Genomic DNA, 16,201 nt, shown 5'->3' on the forward strand with positions numbered 1-16,201 from the left:
CAGCTGTTTCATATCAAATGTACATTATCATTACCAGTCTATACTTTCCATAAATTTGTATAATTTGGTACTATTTAAGGTGATTCACTATTATGCAGTGAATCAGACATGAACCCATGTGGACCATGTAACCTTGTTTGACTCCTTGACTACTGAGCTGTTGCTTACTCCCCTGGACACTATGTTATAATTGGCCTCCATATCGCTTAGCTTGTAAGTGGAAAATTTTAGACTTGTTTCCCATGACTTCTAACTGTGGTAATGAGAGTATAGTTATTGGCAATGTTTCAGGTGTTTTTTTTAATCGACCAAAACATTTTAAGTTTAATGCTGTAGCATAATGTTGTAAAACACCAGGATATTCAAATGTTAAATTGTGGATTTCATTATTTTTTCACTTCATAAGTTAAAAGGGAATGGTGAAAAAATTTAAACCCACCCTACATTTAATGTAGATAATTGTCTCTCACAATTGACAGGTATCTCCCACAACTGCCAGGTATGATAGTGGCATAATAGTCAAATTGTAATCCAGAGACCTGTACTAATAATGGAGATCTAAGCTCAAAACCTAACACGGCTGCTGTGAAATTTAAATTCAGTTAATAATTTGGAAGAATACAAAGCATCAACAAATCTATGTAACAAAGACCATGAACACTGCTGGATTGTCATAAAGACTTATCCGGTTAGCTAATATCTTGTGAGAGGAAATTTGTCCTCCTATGGTGTTGTACCATCTACCAAACACACTGCACTTACTCACTGAGGCTAATCCAACAACACCTCCCAAGCCTGCATCCTCTACCACCAAGTAGGACAAGGGCAACAAGTGCATGGTATGTCAACAGCTGCAGATTCCCTCCAAGTTGCACACTGTGCTGACTTTGAAATATATTGCAAGACCTTTGTTGTTGCTGGATCTAAAGCCTGGAACCACCTGCCAAGCAGCACTGTGTAAATACCTTCAGCAGAAGGCTTGCAACCCTTCATAAAGGCAGCTCACCACTAAGGGCAATTAAGGCTGGGCAATAAATGCTGGCTTTGCCAGCAGCAACCAGCTCCCAATTGTTTTTTAAATTTGAATTTCCCCAGGCCTGTTCTTCAGCTACATAATGTGTGTGGCCAGAAAGACACTGGAGTAAAAGTTCAGTTCTTTGTCTCCCTGGAGCCATCCTATCATCCTTTGGCTCCCAACCTAAGGCCATTCTTGCTCAAAGGTACATACTAATGAGATTTGGTGGAAGATGACGTTGGGTCCAACGTTGAAGCTCGATGGACAAGTAGTTTATAGGCACTTGCTACCTAATCTAACAGACAATTTGCACTTTTAGAGAGCTACCAAAGATCAGCAGGTGTTTATGACAGCTCAGGAGGAGTAGAAAGCTTTAGGGGAATGGGAGAGAAAATTAGACACAAGACTGGCTGTAATATACCAACCTTTTCTACATGAACAGCTGAAGCCAGCAAATTGGCAGATCATGTGTAACTGGCAGGAAATGAGCAGACCAAAGAAAACAAAATTCCTGAAATATTTATTTTATTTAGAATTTCAGCCTCAAGATTTTGGTAAGGATCCAGGATCAAATAATTTTAAATGCTGTCATTGAGAGAATTGGATCCTAATACCAGAAAATACACAAGATTATTTTTAAATTATTACCTAAAGCTGAAAGCCACATGTTTGAAAAGATCCAGATAAATTCAACCGGAAATGATATTCAGGCAAACCCCTGCTGGCTAATTTAGATTAGAATGAAGTCTTGTTGTTTGGTGGGTTTGGAGGAAAACATGGGCAAAAACTCATGAGGTATTCTTTCAATAGTCCTTATGTGACTGTTAAGGTTTTACTGATCAAACTCTGTGAATGTAATATAGGCAGGACATAAACTAAATGAGGAAATGAAATCTCTCAGTATTAGCCAAAAATTTCCCTCAGTCACAAGTCCAGAAGAACACTTCTGGTGTGTCATGTGATATTTTTCCATTTCCTTGCATTAGCCCTTACTCATCTCAATAGCTTACTGATTCTGCATGCTATTGTTATAATAAAACCACCAGTGAGGAAATGAATAACTCTTTCCCCTGTCTCTGTTTGTTGAGGGCTGTTACAAGCCATACATTGTGATTGGGTCAACACACTGTACCCGAGGCTAGGCTCAAGTTGGTGGTAGGAGGGACCTGGGTTTGGTCTGGCAGAGCTGGGCTAAGTAGGGAAACCACAGAGCTGGAAAAGAGAGAGAGAGAGAGAGAGAGTGATGGTTACAAAGAGAAAACAAAACTCATTCACAAAGTCAGCCCCCTTCCACAGGGGGCCTCCCACTCTTCACCTGACACGGACCCCACTACATCCCCCCACCTGCCTCTGATCTCATATCCCACCCCCAGCCCCAACACCATTCTCTACCCTTCTCCCTCCCCTCTCTCCTCTGACCCCCTTCCCCCCAGTATTCCCCCTGAGCCCTCTCTCCCATTGCCCCTTTCTGATCTCACCTCTCACCCCAGCTGCAAACCCGACTGTGGCTTCACCAGTCGTCCCCCCACCCCCACCCCACCAACCACCCCTCCCTGACACTGAGCAGTCTGTCCTCAGCAGAGATCTCGCCACCTCACCCCTGTGCCCGCACCTGCAACTCAACAAGTTCTGGGCCTGACTTGATGTTGAGCTCTTCTTCCATCACCTCCACCTCTGTGCCTATTTCTTTGGCAAGGGAGTCCTCACCCCTACACTGATGACCCTTTCTTGCATCTCCAATACTCTCCTTCATGGACACCCTCCTCTGGCCTTTACCCTTTCTTGACCTTTTCATTTCCAGTTGCTGATGTGACATCAACCATGTTGACTTCTCCAGTCCCCCCACCCACTCCAACCTAACCCACGCTGAATGAGCAGCAATCCACTTCGTGTCAACCCCAACCTCGTCATCAAACTCACAGACAAGGGCTTTGCCATGGTTGTCTGGTGTACTGACCTTTACCTTGCAGAGGCCAGACAACTGCTCTCAGACGCGTCATAGCTCTCTCAGACCATGACCCTACCAATGAACACCATGCTACTGTCTTCCAGACCGTCACAGATCTCACCACAACTGGAGAAGTCCCCTCCGTCGTCTGAAGGTACCCCGACCGCACACTGTCCGCTTCTATCTCTTACCCAAGATCCACAGACAGGACTGTCCTGGTAGACCCATCGTTTCTGCCTACTCTTGTCCACCAAACGTATCTCTTCATACCTTGACTGTATCCTGACTCCCCTTGTTCAGTCCCTTCCCACCAATATCTGGGACATCTCTCATGCCCTCCACAATTTAGAGAACTTCCAATTCCCGAGGCCCCTCTGCCGCATCTTCACCGTGGACATCCAGTCTTTATACACATCTATACCCCATCAGAAGGGTCTCAGGTCCCTCCGCTTCCTTCTGGAACAACAAAAGTTCCCCTTCACTAACACTTTCATCTGCCTGGCAGAACTTATTCTCACCTTCAACAACTTCTCTTTTGATTCCTCCCACTTTCTACAAATCAAAGATGTAGCCATGGGCACTCGGTGGGACCTAGTTGGGCATGGCTTTTTGTTGGCCATATGAACGAGTCCTTGTTCCAAACCTGCTCTGGCATTCCCTCCCCAATTCTTTCTCTGCTATATTGATGACTGCATTGGTGCTGCTTCTTGAACTTGTGTGGGACTTGTCAATTTTACCACATTATATCACCAACTTCCACTCTGCCCTTAAATTCACTTGGACCACTTCTGACACATCTCTTTGTTGTGACTGTGAACTGAGTCACCAGAGACGCTGAAGCTGGTTGATATAAATGGTCTTTATTCATCACAACAAGTAGGCATTATCCTGTCTCCCGAACTCAAAGTACATCAAGTTTTTATACTCTTAAGAACAAAGGTAACAGCAGGTGATTCAATACAATTCCAATAGCTACAATTGTTTACTTCAATATTTTGAGTCTCTCAATACTTCCATTGAGTTACATATCCACAATAGGAGACATCTCTGAATGTTCAACCACCTCTGCTGGGACAAAGTAATTCACATGGCTGGTCTAAGACAGAGAACTCAGACACCGAAGATTACTGTTGTGAGGGCTGATTCTCTGAGTACACAAACATCCCCAATATTGAGAGAGCAGATATGCCTGTGACCATGTTTGATGTGCTGGGTGACAAAATCAGTCTGGTCTGGAAGCTTCCTTGATCTCAATCACAATGATGCAAAATAACTTAGCCAGTGTTGCCTGGTTTCATGTAGGCCAATTAACTTACCTCCATTGTCTTACGTTTGGCTCATGAATACGAGAATGTCTCACTATCACATCACATCACTTTTCAAACCCCATCTCTTGAGCAGCCAGCCCCCTGCTGTGGGCCAGTTTGTTTAGAGTCATAGAGCCATACAGCACAGAAACAGGCCCTTTGGCCCAACTCGTCCATGCCGACTGTTGCCCAGTGAATTTACAAAGCTGTCCTTTCACTTTGCTGTCATATCTTCCCCCTCGCCCTCCCCAATACAGAGCAGAGATAGAGTTCCCTTGCCAGCTCAAATGGGATCACCCTGCCTGTCACATCTTCTTACCTCTCTGCTTCACACAGTGACCACTCTCTCCTTCACTACCTGGTCCACTCATGCCCATCCCTCCCCATAGCCTGGTGGTTTTCCTTCCAACTGTAAGAGGTGCAACATCTGTTCTTACACCACCACCCTCACCATCATCCAGGGACCTAAACAGCCCTTCCAGGTGAGGCAGAGATTCACATCCACCTCCTCCAGCCTCGTCTGTTGCATTATGTTGTTGATGTGGACTCCTTTACAATGGCGAAATCAAGCGTAGGCCAGATGACTGCTTCACAGAGCATCTGTACTCTATCCACAATGGCTGTCTTGAACTTCTGGTTGCATTGTCACTTCAACTCCCCTCTCTGTCCTCTGCCTTCTCCACTGCCACTGTGAGCCAAGCACAAACTAGAAGAACAGGACCTCATATTCCACTTGGGTAGTCTACAACCCAATGGTGCAAGCATTGAATTTTCCAATTTCAGGTAACCCACTCCCCTGTGTACCTTTCCCACACCTACCTAGTACACCTAGATTCTCTTTCCCTTTGTTCACCTTTCCCATTTCCATCTGCCCACATAACTACCCACCTGGGTTTCTTCTACACTAGCCTACCTTTCTTATTGTCTCCTCCTTCTGGTTGCATCTGCCCATCATCCCTCCCTTATCTGCTTCCGCTGATCACCTTCCAGCCTCTGTCTCTACCCTGCCTTCTCCCCTCCCCCACCTGGCTCCGTCTGCCCATTATACCCCACCTCACCTGCTTCCATCTTTTACCTACCAGCCCCTGTCTCACCTCTCTATACTGGATATCTTCCCTCTACACTCTCAGTCCTGATGCAGGTTCACAACCCAAAATGTTGACCATACTTTTGCCTCCACAGATGCTGCTTGACCCACTGAGCTTCTTTGTTTCTGGCCCCAGATTCTAGCTTCTGCAGTCTCTGGTGTCTCCTTTCTCAAAGTCAGATCAGGTGATGGAACTTTACATCCATTTAGTTAATGTAAAATGTTGTAACAAAATGATCATCAGAGAATGTCAGAGAGCATCATATTTGTGCTAAGTGAAAATTATTTCTCTGCTTAAATAGGGGCAATTATTTTGTTTTAACCATTGATAATGTGAATTGAGCTCAAAAAGAACACTGATGCCTTTTAAAATGTATTAATTATACATTAAGAAAATTTTATTTTTTAATAAAAGTTTTCTCCATTTAAACATAAGAAGGTCACCAGCTCAATTTCCAAAGAACTTTGTAATCGGCATAAAATTTGAAATATACAGGTATATATTTGTTCTCAGAATGTGGGTGTTGTTGGCGAAGTCACATTTTATTGGTTTCCTTATAAAGGTAGTACTATCAATCTTCTTGAGACATGTAATAGGTTGACACAGCAGCAGAAGTTAGTTGCAACAGTAATGGCATTGACTTTTGGTTCCTCGTGTGTTGGCTCTGAGGCGGCAATAAACTGGTTGCCAAGATTCAGGATTTATTGCTGAAGTGTGAGGAAATCCAAGTTTTCTCTTGTTTCTTCTCATTGGGCTTAGTTGTTTTAATGTTGGGAATCTAGGAATGTGTGGGGGGGCATTTCACTCGACCAGTAGTCTATGCTGTCCTGGAACCAGCATGAAATAGATTTTATCCTTTGGCCACGCAGGATACATCTTGTAGTTGCCACCTTCAAAGATGGAGCCAAATGGCTCTAACTATTTGGGAATGATGATATTCTCTGGACTGTTTCCTCAGCAATGCTTGTGATGCTGGGCCATGAAGCCCTCCAGAAGTCCTATCTTTCTTTCAGGGAAGAGTTGGGTACCATCCAGTGAGTGGACAAACGGGCGAGTAGCAATTCTTTGCTGTTGACATTTGCGAATCAGAGGTCTAGGCTGTACTGTTAAAGGTCAGAGAAGAAGGTGCCTGCTCTTTGACATCAAAGATGAGGAGATCATTAGGGACCAAAACCCAGTTCTCTAGTTCTTCAATTGCTCTGTTTAACTTTGGTAGGGTCACATGTAGCAGTAGCTATCAAATTTGACAATCTGGATGGCTGAATGTTTAGCTGGTGATAGGGTAATGACCATGGTTCCAGCAGAGCCTTATAAATATAACTCAGTAGTCAGCTTCCATGGCTAAATGCCGCCTGTGAGTGGAGACAAGGCCCCTTAAGTCCACTCCAGTTGGCTCATGTTGCCCAATTGACCATACACTGCATAGAACATAGAACCATACAGCACAGGAACAGCCCTTCATCCCACCAAATCCATGCCAACCATGATGCCAGTCTAACTAATCCCATCTGCCTGCATATGGTCTGTATCACTCTATTCTCTGCCTGTTTGTGAGTCTGTCTAAATGCCTCAGATGTTGCACTTGTATCTGCTTCTCCTACCTCCCCTAGCAGTGCATTCCAGGCACATACCACTCTGTGTAAAAGGAAGAAGTTGTCTTGCACATCTCCTTTAAACCTTTCCCCTCTCACCTTAAACACTTTGGCATTTCCATCCTGCAAAAAAGACTGACTACCCTATCTATGCCTCTCATAATTTTATATACTTCTATCAGGTCACCCCTCAGCCTCTGACAGTCCAGAGAAAACAATCCAAGATTGTCTAACCTCTCCTTATAGTTAATACTCTCTGGTCCAGGCAACATCCTGGTGAATCCCTTCTGCACCCTCTCCAAAGCCTCCACATCCTTCCTATAATGGGGCGACCAGAACTGAAAGCATACTCCAGATGCAACCTAACCAATGTTCTATGCAGTTACAGCATGACTTCACAACTTTTATACTCAGTGTCCTGAATGGTGAAGGCAAGTATACTGTATGCTTTCTTTACCACTCTATCCTCTTGTTTTGCCACTTTCAGGGAGCTATGTATGTTAATGTTCCTAAGGGTCCTGCCATTACTGTATACTTTCCTCTTGCATTTGACCTCCCAAAAACTGTACCACCTCACACTTGTCGGGATTAAACTCCTCCAGTCATGTCTCTGCCTTAATTTCCACCTGATCTATATCGTGCTGTATCCTTTGATGGCCTTCATCATTATCCATAACTCCACCAATTTTTGTGTCATCTTCAAACTTACTAATCAGACCGCCTACATTTTCATCCAGGCCATTTTAGTCAGAAAAACACCCCTCCACCATCATCCTCTGTCTTCTATGACCAGGCCAATCTTGTATCCAACTAATCAACTCACCATGGATCCCATATGACTTAATCTTCTGGACCAGTCCACCACGAGGAACCATGTAAAATGCTTTACCAAAGTCCATCTGGACAATATCCACTAGCCTATCCTCATCACCTCCTCAAAAACTCAATCAAATTTCTGAGACAGGACCTCTCCTCCACAAAACTATGCTTACTATCCCTAATAAATCCATGCTTTTCCAAATGCAAGCAAATCCTGTCCCTAAGAATGTTCTCCACAATTTCCCTACCACTGATGTAAGGCTCACCAGTCTTTCATTTCCCAGATTATCCCTGTTGCCTTTCTTAAACAAAGGAACAACACTGGCTATTCTCCAGTCTCCTGGGACCTCTCCCCTGGCTAAAGTGAATACAAAGATCTCTGTCAAGGCCCCAGCAATCTCCTCCTTTGGTGTCCTGGGATAGATCCCATCAGGCCCTGGGGACTTAACCACCTTAATGTTTTTCAAGACACTCAACACCTCTTCCTTCCTGATATTGACATGCTGCTAGATGTGTGGGTCGGTAGGTTAATTGTCCACTGTAAACTACCCCTAATGTGTAGGCGAGTGGTGGAATCAGGGAGAATTTACAGAGGCATTAATGTAGAATTAGTGGTCAGTGTGGACTCGCTGGACCAAAGGGCCTGTTTCCGGGCTGTATCGCACTGTGAGTCTCTGACATTTATTGTCCGCCCCAAGATAAATAACCGTTCAGAGTTGACTTCAATAGGGGGTCGGGAATGACACATGGGTCAGACCAGGCAGGGAATCTCACCAGGCGAATCAGTTGGGTTTCTGTACCAATCAAATAGGGACATGGTCACCATTCCTGGGTCTAGCTCTTTTTAGAAAAAGTATAAAAAGTCCACATTTATTTTTTTTAACAAATTCCCCAGAAGGTGAGATTCGAGCTCGAGACACTGGGTCAATGGTCCAGAACTCCGACCCCTCATCTTCCAATTTAACAGCCAGATTACCGTCCCCTCCCATTACTCCACTCGTTTTGCAAATTCTTTTAAGGAACATTGTTGGTATTTGAGGTCAGATTTTCACTGGAGGGGTGTATGAAATGCACTCTGAAAGATCAATAACTCATTAGTCGCCCCGTCCGCTTCAGTGAGTGCACCGGCCAGCTTCGCGGGAGGGATTGTTCTGACGGTCAAACTACTGCTCAAGGATAGTGCGGGCTCCGGACTCGGCCGGCTGCCACGGTCAGCCTTTCGTTGCTCTGCGTGGTCTGGGTTCTCTGGAGACCGCGCTTAACTTTTTTTTAGGGGGGGGGGGGGGAGGCTGTTCATTTCCTTTTATCGTGCGCTTCCCATAATCCAGCACCGTGTTTGTGGCTCCTTCAGCGGGCAGATCTCCTCCGATTTCAGACGGAAGCAACGACCCCCGACAGCGAACTCTTCTGCTGATTTCTTTGTTGAACTGTTTTGGCTGAGCAACGAACCGTGTATTTCTCACTGATGTAAATCACTGTGGACTGTCAGTCACTCTCGGAAAGTGACGGCACCGTCACCGCGAAGAACTACTCGAAGCTATACTGTAAGATATTTTGATTAAACACAGGCTCCATGTAGATATTTCAGCTGCATGTTGAAAGTACTGGAACCCGAGAAAAGAGGAAGAGAGAACAGATCTGAGTTAATTGCATGTTTTCAGATTTTTTTTGCCTGAAGGAAGATAAATACTCCCGCAATTAAATATATGTTTTTAAGAACGTTCCTTGTCTTCAGACATCTCTTTGGAAGCCGGTCTGCCTGCTGCAGCTGTCTGTAATGTGCGCTCTCCGCCAGTCGCTGTAGCCCGGAGCAGAGCTATGACCTCCGTGTCAGCTCGGGCAGAAGCGGAGAGCTTTCCTGTGCCATTTTGAGAAGTTCCAGGGGGTTTTATCCTCTGTGATCCGCAGCTTTTTTTTCTATTGAAGAGCAGAGCCTGGAAGAGGTAACGGCCCTGTCGGAACTTCTGGGTGATTTAAATCAAGTTTAAAATCTAACCACTGCTTCCAAGTTGGATGACTGACGTCGCACTGTAAGTATCTATGATGTGTACCATATGTTTTATTGATTTCACATTTAGAAAACAGCTCCACGGATTTTAGGAACTTGCTCTGTTGTTGAAGGCCGGGCACATTATAGGGTCACGGTTTCTGTCATTCAACGGGCACAAGGTGGGATAAAATGTAAACAGAAACTGGAAATGCTGAAAAACTGAACTTAAAAATCGAATTGTTCAGAACTTTACAGAAGAACCTTGCAGGTGAGATTCTTCATCCAGTTTCCAGAATAATTTTGCAATTTTTAGTCGATTTCCTTTTTTGACAAGCTTCAAAGGGCAGCCTCTCAGAACCCCCACTCGGCCACTCCTTCACCCTTCGTGGTCTCATTCACTGCCCGCAGGTTATCTTGATGTGCAAGGCAATGCATTTGGATTCTTTCCAGCCGCGATTGGTGCCTAAAGATCAGAAGCCATAACTTACCAAGTCCAGGATGGTAGAATCCACCCCAGGCTCACCTCGGAGCCAAGCTCCGGACCTTCTGATGTGCCGAGCTCGGTTACACGCTATTTTTAACCTGCGGATCTGTCGGGGGTATAGACCCAGCATTTTCTCTTTTAAAATGAGGAATGGATTGCTGTCAGGTGGCGTGTAATAAGTGTTAGGCTCTTACTGTCACAGTACAATAGCAGAATTTAGTTTCCGTCAAATGAAGTTTAGAGCGCGTTCTGAATAACCCAAGAATGTGATTAAAGTCATAGAGCCGTACGGCGCAGAAGGAAGCTCTTCAGCCTACCCTGAACATGCTGACCATCAAGTACTAATCCCATTTACCAGCATTTGGTAAATCCCACTGCTAAATAAATACCTAACAACATAACAGGAGGTCGCTATCTGCAAATCGTTTCTTCGATCATTTTTATTGCAATAAAATTTAACTTGAACAATGTCACCTCCCGTGATATATTGTTCCCTTGTGTGTCCCCAAGACACGGAATGGACCCAGTCAGTAACATTGCGTGATGGAGGAGGGTCCAAGAAACTGTTCGGAGAACGAAAGCTTGTTGCCGTTGTGCGAACATTGGCATTTCCTGTCCCATTCTTGAACCTGATATCGCACATGATTCTAATCAAATAACAGAGAGGTTTTCATTAGGCAAGGGTGCTAATAGTTACAGAGGTCCGAGAACACTAACCATATTGTTTGACAGAGGGAAGAATAAAAACATTCTTGTGGGTGTAATATTGAAACTAATGTCAAGGATGGCTCTATAGTTTGAGTGCCATGTCTGAGGCCCAAACTGTAATTACCTTAAACGTCTCTGTCTGTAATGGCATGAGAGACGGCAGTCACAGCAGAGGCAGAAGTTATAATTGAGTACAAAACACGAAAGAATGTTAATGTCAGGTACGGGACACTTGGAAAATGCTTCTTGCCTGTAATGAGCTGATTTTATCCGAAGCAGTGATTATTTAGTACCCTCTGGATTAGGGAGTGGATAACCAGCCAACCTGATCACTGGTTGTTGACAAGTCCCCACTGTGGGGTTATGACCACATCCACAGCACCAATAGATGGGTGATGTGGACTGTGGACTGACATTGCTGAAGTACAGCCATCTGTACAGGGTGCAGGGTCTCTTCATTTTGAATTAAATGGTTGACTTGCTCTCACTGGAGAAAATCAAAGCGTTTGGTGTGTAACTGGTATCCACATGGGCACAAATGTTCAAACCAACAACTTGATACTTGTTGATACTTAACACTACCAGTTCAGGTGAAGGGTCTCGACTCAAAGCGTTGACTTCCATTTCCCTCCACAGATGCTGTCTGACTCGCAGATTGTTTTTTGCTCCAGATTCCGGCATCTGCAGTCTCTTGTGTCTCCCAATTGATACTTCTCTTGTTACTCCCTTTGTTAGTCTGATTGCTCTAATTCTAGTCTTTCTTTCTTTGTGCCTGTCTTTCTTTTCTCATTATTTTATATGGGTAAATAGTAATTTGCTTGCAGCTGTTACTGCTAGGATGATATCGATAGTTTCTCATTGACTTTCAAGGCCTAGTTCTAGGTGGTACGGTAGTGTAGTGGTTAGCGTAATGCTATTACAGCACCAGTGACCCAGGTTCAATTCCCGACACTATCTGTAAGGAGTTTGTATGTTCTCCCTGTGTCTGTGTGGGTTTCCTCCGGGTGCTCCGGTTTCCTCCCACATTCCAAAGACGTACAGGTTAGGAGCTGTGGGCATGCTACGTTGGCGCCAGAAGAGTGGCAACACTTGTGGGCTGCCCCCAGCACACTCTCAGTAACACAAAAAGATGCATTTCACTGTGTGTTTTGTTGTACATGTGACTAATAAATAAATATCTTAATATCTAGTTCAGCAGGTACTTTATCTTTAAACCCATTCCCTATCTTTGCAAATGTACATTGTCTCAGTCGGTCTTCTAAACAGTCTGAAATATCTTTTGAATTTTGTTAAGTTTTCGCATGCCCTAAATAGCAAAGGTACAATGTTTTAACTGTTCAATGTGCAAAAAACAAACTGCTGGAGGAACTCAGTGGGTCAGGGAGTATCTGTGGAGGCAAGGGGATAGTCAACATTTTGGGTCGACACCCCGCATTACGACACTGTGTCTCTATGTTCCAAACAGTGATGGTTCATTGTAAATATTTTTAACCAAGTTGTTTGCTTTGAGAAATCATGGGTTTTTACCCCATCCTTTTAACTTTTCAAAGTTTAAAATACTTCCCACGATTTCCCAATCTGCATAATTGAAAAGCAAGAACTGCAGATCCTGAAAATCTGAAATAAAAACAGAAATGCTAGATTCACTTTTCTTAACCTAATCCATGTAGTTTAGTTTCATAGAAGTGTTCTTTGTATTTTTACAGTAAAAGGGAGATTAAGGGGCTTGGAAATGAATATACTCAAACAGTCTAGACTGTAATAGTCTGGATGGTGAGATAATTAGTTGGTTAGCTGCCCTGTTCACCAGTACATCAGTTTTTATAAAGGCAAGATTGAGCAGTTTACTAGTTTTATTCAAGCAGCAGAATTAAAGCTGTCTTTAATATATGTCTACATCATTTGGTAATTTAGAAGCAAGTGCTGTTTCCTGGGTGGTATCTTATTCTCTTCTGGGGTGCTTATTGAATTGAATAATGTCAACCATGGGGAATCATATTTTTTACCCAGTATCAACAGTGACTGTTCACAGACCAAGCATTGCATTAGCTCAAAGGGGCTGAATATCCCAATGTGTATACAGCTTCACTGACTTTTATGTAAACCCAACAGTTACACTTTCCAGTCCATTTGTTGTTATTTCACTGGATGGAAAATTGTGGGTAGGCCTGTGTGAATTCCCGAAATACTTTGCTGGTGGTAGACGCTCCCTGTCAGTGATGCACATTTATATAAATGTCTGTAAAAATTGCTGAACCTCTCCCCAAACAGTTTGCCTTAAATGCAGCCTAAGTAGAGCAGCCAATTCTGAAACTTTACCCTGCTTTCTCTTCATGGTCTCTGCTATGACCTCACCACTAGGATCATGAGCTACTTGGATGAGATTATCCAAACTCATTTATCAAGAGAGAAAGCAGTTATCCACCCATCAACTTAGATCCCAAAGGTGTTGGAATATGGTATTAGTTCACTGGATAACTATCTCTTTTGTGTGCATATTTTCTGCATATCTATATGCTGGAGAATTTGTACTCCTTGCAGACACAAGAGAGACTGTATATGCTGGAAATCTGGAGCAATAAACACAAAATGCTGGAGGAACTTAGTGGGTTAGGCAGCATCTATGGTCTCGGCCCTAAGCATCCACTGTTCATTTTCCTCCATAGATGCTGCCTAACCAGTTGAGTTCCTCCAGTATTTTGTGTTTGTTGTACTCCTTGGAGACTTGCATGTTCTGCATAGGATCAGTTTGTAGCCAGAGAGAGAAAAACAGAAAAGTGTTTGGCTCATTATCATTCCGAAACCAGAGGAATCGTTTTAACAGCAGGGACAAGAATCAATGATGCTCTAAGCTAGCATTAAAGCAAAATAGTTAGATGCAGAAATCTAAAATATAAACAGAAACTGAGCTGGTTGGACAATATCGGTGAACAAAGTTGGGGACCTTCATCAGTTTTAACTGGGGAGATTTTTCATCCAGAATGTCAAGATTATGATTCATTTCCTCCCCTTGATATTTCTGTGCTGACATTGTAAGTTGAAATTTACATAAAAGAGAGCTGTTGCTAATTTAATTAGCTGCAAACAGGGGAGAGCAAAGTTTCCACTAATCTGCAAGAAAGAGTCCAACTTGCTCTATCATGAGGTAATGCAACATGGGTTTACATCTGTAATATTGGGGCTGATTTTCTGTTGATGTAATATCACTAGACGCCTCTCCTGACCACAATGACTCCACCTTGCACCCAGCACTTTGGCATGTAATAGAGCAGCACAGGGGTTGAGTCAGCTCAGGCAGCTGGATGCACTCACACAGCTTTGACTGCCAGTCAGACCCAAGCTCCTGGTTCCCCAGCTGTCAAACCTGTCACTGCTCTCAGAGCCATTCAACATTTGTGAATGTCAAGACATTTGCAAACTTTAAATAGTTGGAATCTGTTAAAAAGTGGCATTAAAAAGTTTAAAATGATAAATATTTTTAAATATTTAACACATTTAAAATCACATGTGCATACAAAAACAATTTAGAATAATTGATGATGATAAATAAGTGATAAGTAACACTGCCTCACAGTGCTGGAAACCCAGTTCAATCTTGATCTCTGGTGCTGTCCATGTGGAGTTTGCATGATCTCCTTGTGACCATGTGGGTTTCCCCTGGGTGCTCTGGTTTCTTCCCACAGTCCAAAGACATGCGGATTTGTAGGTTAATTGACTACTGTAAATTGCCCCTGCTTTGTAGGGGAGTAGTAATGATGATAATATGGGGAGAATAAAAAATAGGATTAATGTAGGGTTATGTAAATGCGTGCTTGATGGTCAGCATGGACTGAAGGGTCTGTTTCTGTGCTGTATGTCTCCATGACTCTACTTGCCTTTCTTCCACGATCCAATCTCTCTTGTTCATTTTAACAAGATCAATTAAACGGCACATTCTTCACAGCCTGCAAACTAGGAAATCCATGGAAGTTCACATTTCTCCCATGAACTCCATGAGAAGTCCATCAGTGCAGCACTGGGACAGCCAACAGCCCAGGTGGCAGGGTGGAAGTGGCTGCCACTAGATTAGGCCTTGCCTGCACTGGAAACCAGAACTTCCACAGGGAAATTCTGCATGGAGGTCGGTGACCAGTGGTGTACCTCAGGGATCTGTACTGGGACCCTTGCTCTTTGTGATTTTTATAAACGACCTGGATGAGGAAGTGGAGGGATGGGTTAGTAGGTTTGTGGATGACACAAAGGTTGGAGGTGTTGTGGATAGTATGGAGGGCTGTCAGAAGTTACAGCGGGTCATAGATAGGATACAAAACTGGGCTGAGAAGTGGCGGATGGAGTTCAACCCAGATAAGTGTGAAGTGGTTCATTTTGGTAGGTCAAATATGATGGCAGAGTATAGTATTAATGGTAGGACTCTTGGCAGTGTGGAGGATCAGAGGGATCTTAGGGTCCGAGTCCATAAGACGCTCAAAGCAGCTGCACAGGTTGACTCTGTGGTTAAGAAGGCATATGGTGTATTGTCCTACATCAATCTTGGAATTGAATTTAGGAGCTGAGAGGTAATGTTGCAGCTATATAGGACCCTGGTCAGACCCACTTGGAGTACTGTGCTCAGTTCTGCTCGCCTCACTACAGGAAGGATGTGGAAGCCATAGAGAGGGTGCAGAGGAGACTTACAAGGATGCTGCCTGGATTGGGGAGCATGCCTTATGAAAGCAGATTGAGTGAACTCAGCCTTATGAAAGCAGGTTGAGTGAACTCGGCCTTTTCTCCTTGGAGAGACGTAGCATGAGGGGGGACCTGATAGAGGTATATTAAGATGATGAGAGGCATTGATCGTGTACATAGTCAGAGGCTTTTTCCCAGGGCTGAAATGGTTGCCACAAGAGGACATAGGTTTAAGGTGCTGGGGAGTAGGTAGAGAGGGGATGTTAGGGGTAAGTTTTTTACTCAGAGAGCAGTGAGTGCGTGGAATGAGCAGCTGGCAACAGTGGTGGAAGCGGATACGATAGGGTCTTTTAAGAGACTTTTGGATAGGTGCATGGAGCTTAGAAAAATAGAGGGCTATGGGTAAGCCTAGTAATTTCTAAGGTAGGGACATGTTCGGCACAGCTTTGTGGGCTGAAGGGCCTGAATTGTGCTGTAGGTTTTCTATGTTTCTATGTTCTAAATGGGGCAAGACCTGTGGATGTGTTTATGGAAGTTCTAGGCCACTGTTGATGGTCAGTTCCTAGAATATTGGTTCACTATAAA

The 16,201-nt window shown here is 43.9% G+C and overlaps 1 protein-coding gene across 1 annotated transcript in view; it reads left to right on the plus strand.

The window, feature by feature from the left end:
- The first annotated feature begins 9,077 nt into the window (after positions 1-9,077).
- Positions 9,078-16,201, plus strand: part of LOC127568763 (stonin-1) — a 79,590-nt gene continuing 72,466 nt past the window's right edge. Inside the window, exon 1 of the mRNA XM_052012895.1 lies at positions 9,078-9,799. Within this exon, the coding sequence (XP_051868855.1) occupies positions 9,783-9,799 (17 nt within the window). The 5' untranslated portion in view covers positions 9,078-9,782. The remainder of the gene's footprint in view (positions 9,800-16,201) is intronic.

This window comes from Pristis pectinata, chromosome 3 (assembly GCF_009764475.1).
Source record: "Pristis pectinata isolate sPriPec2 chromosome 3, sPriPec2.1.pri, whole genome shotgun sequence".
NCBI classification, from domain to species: domain Eukaryota; kingdom Metazoa; phylum Chordata; class Chondrichthyes; order Rhinopristiformes; family Pristidae; genus Pristis; species Pristis pectinata.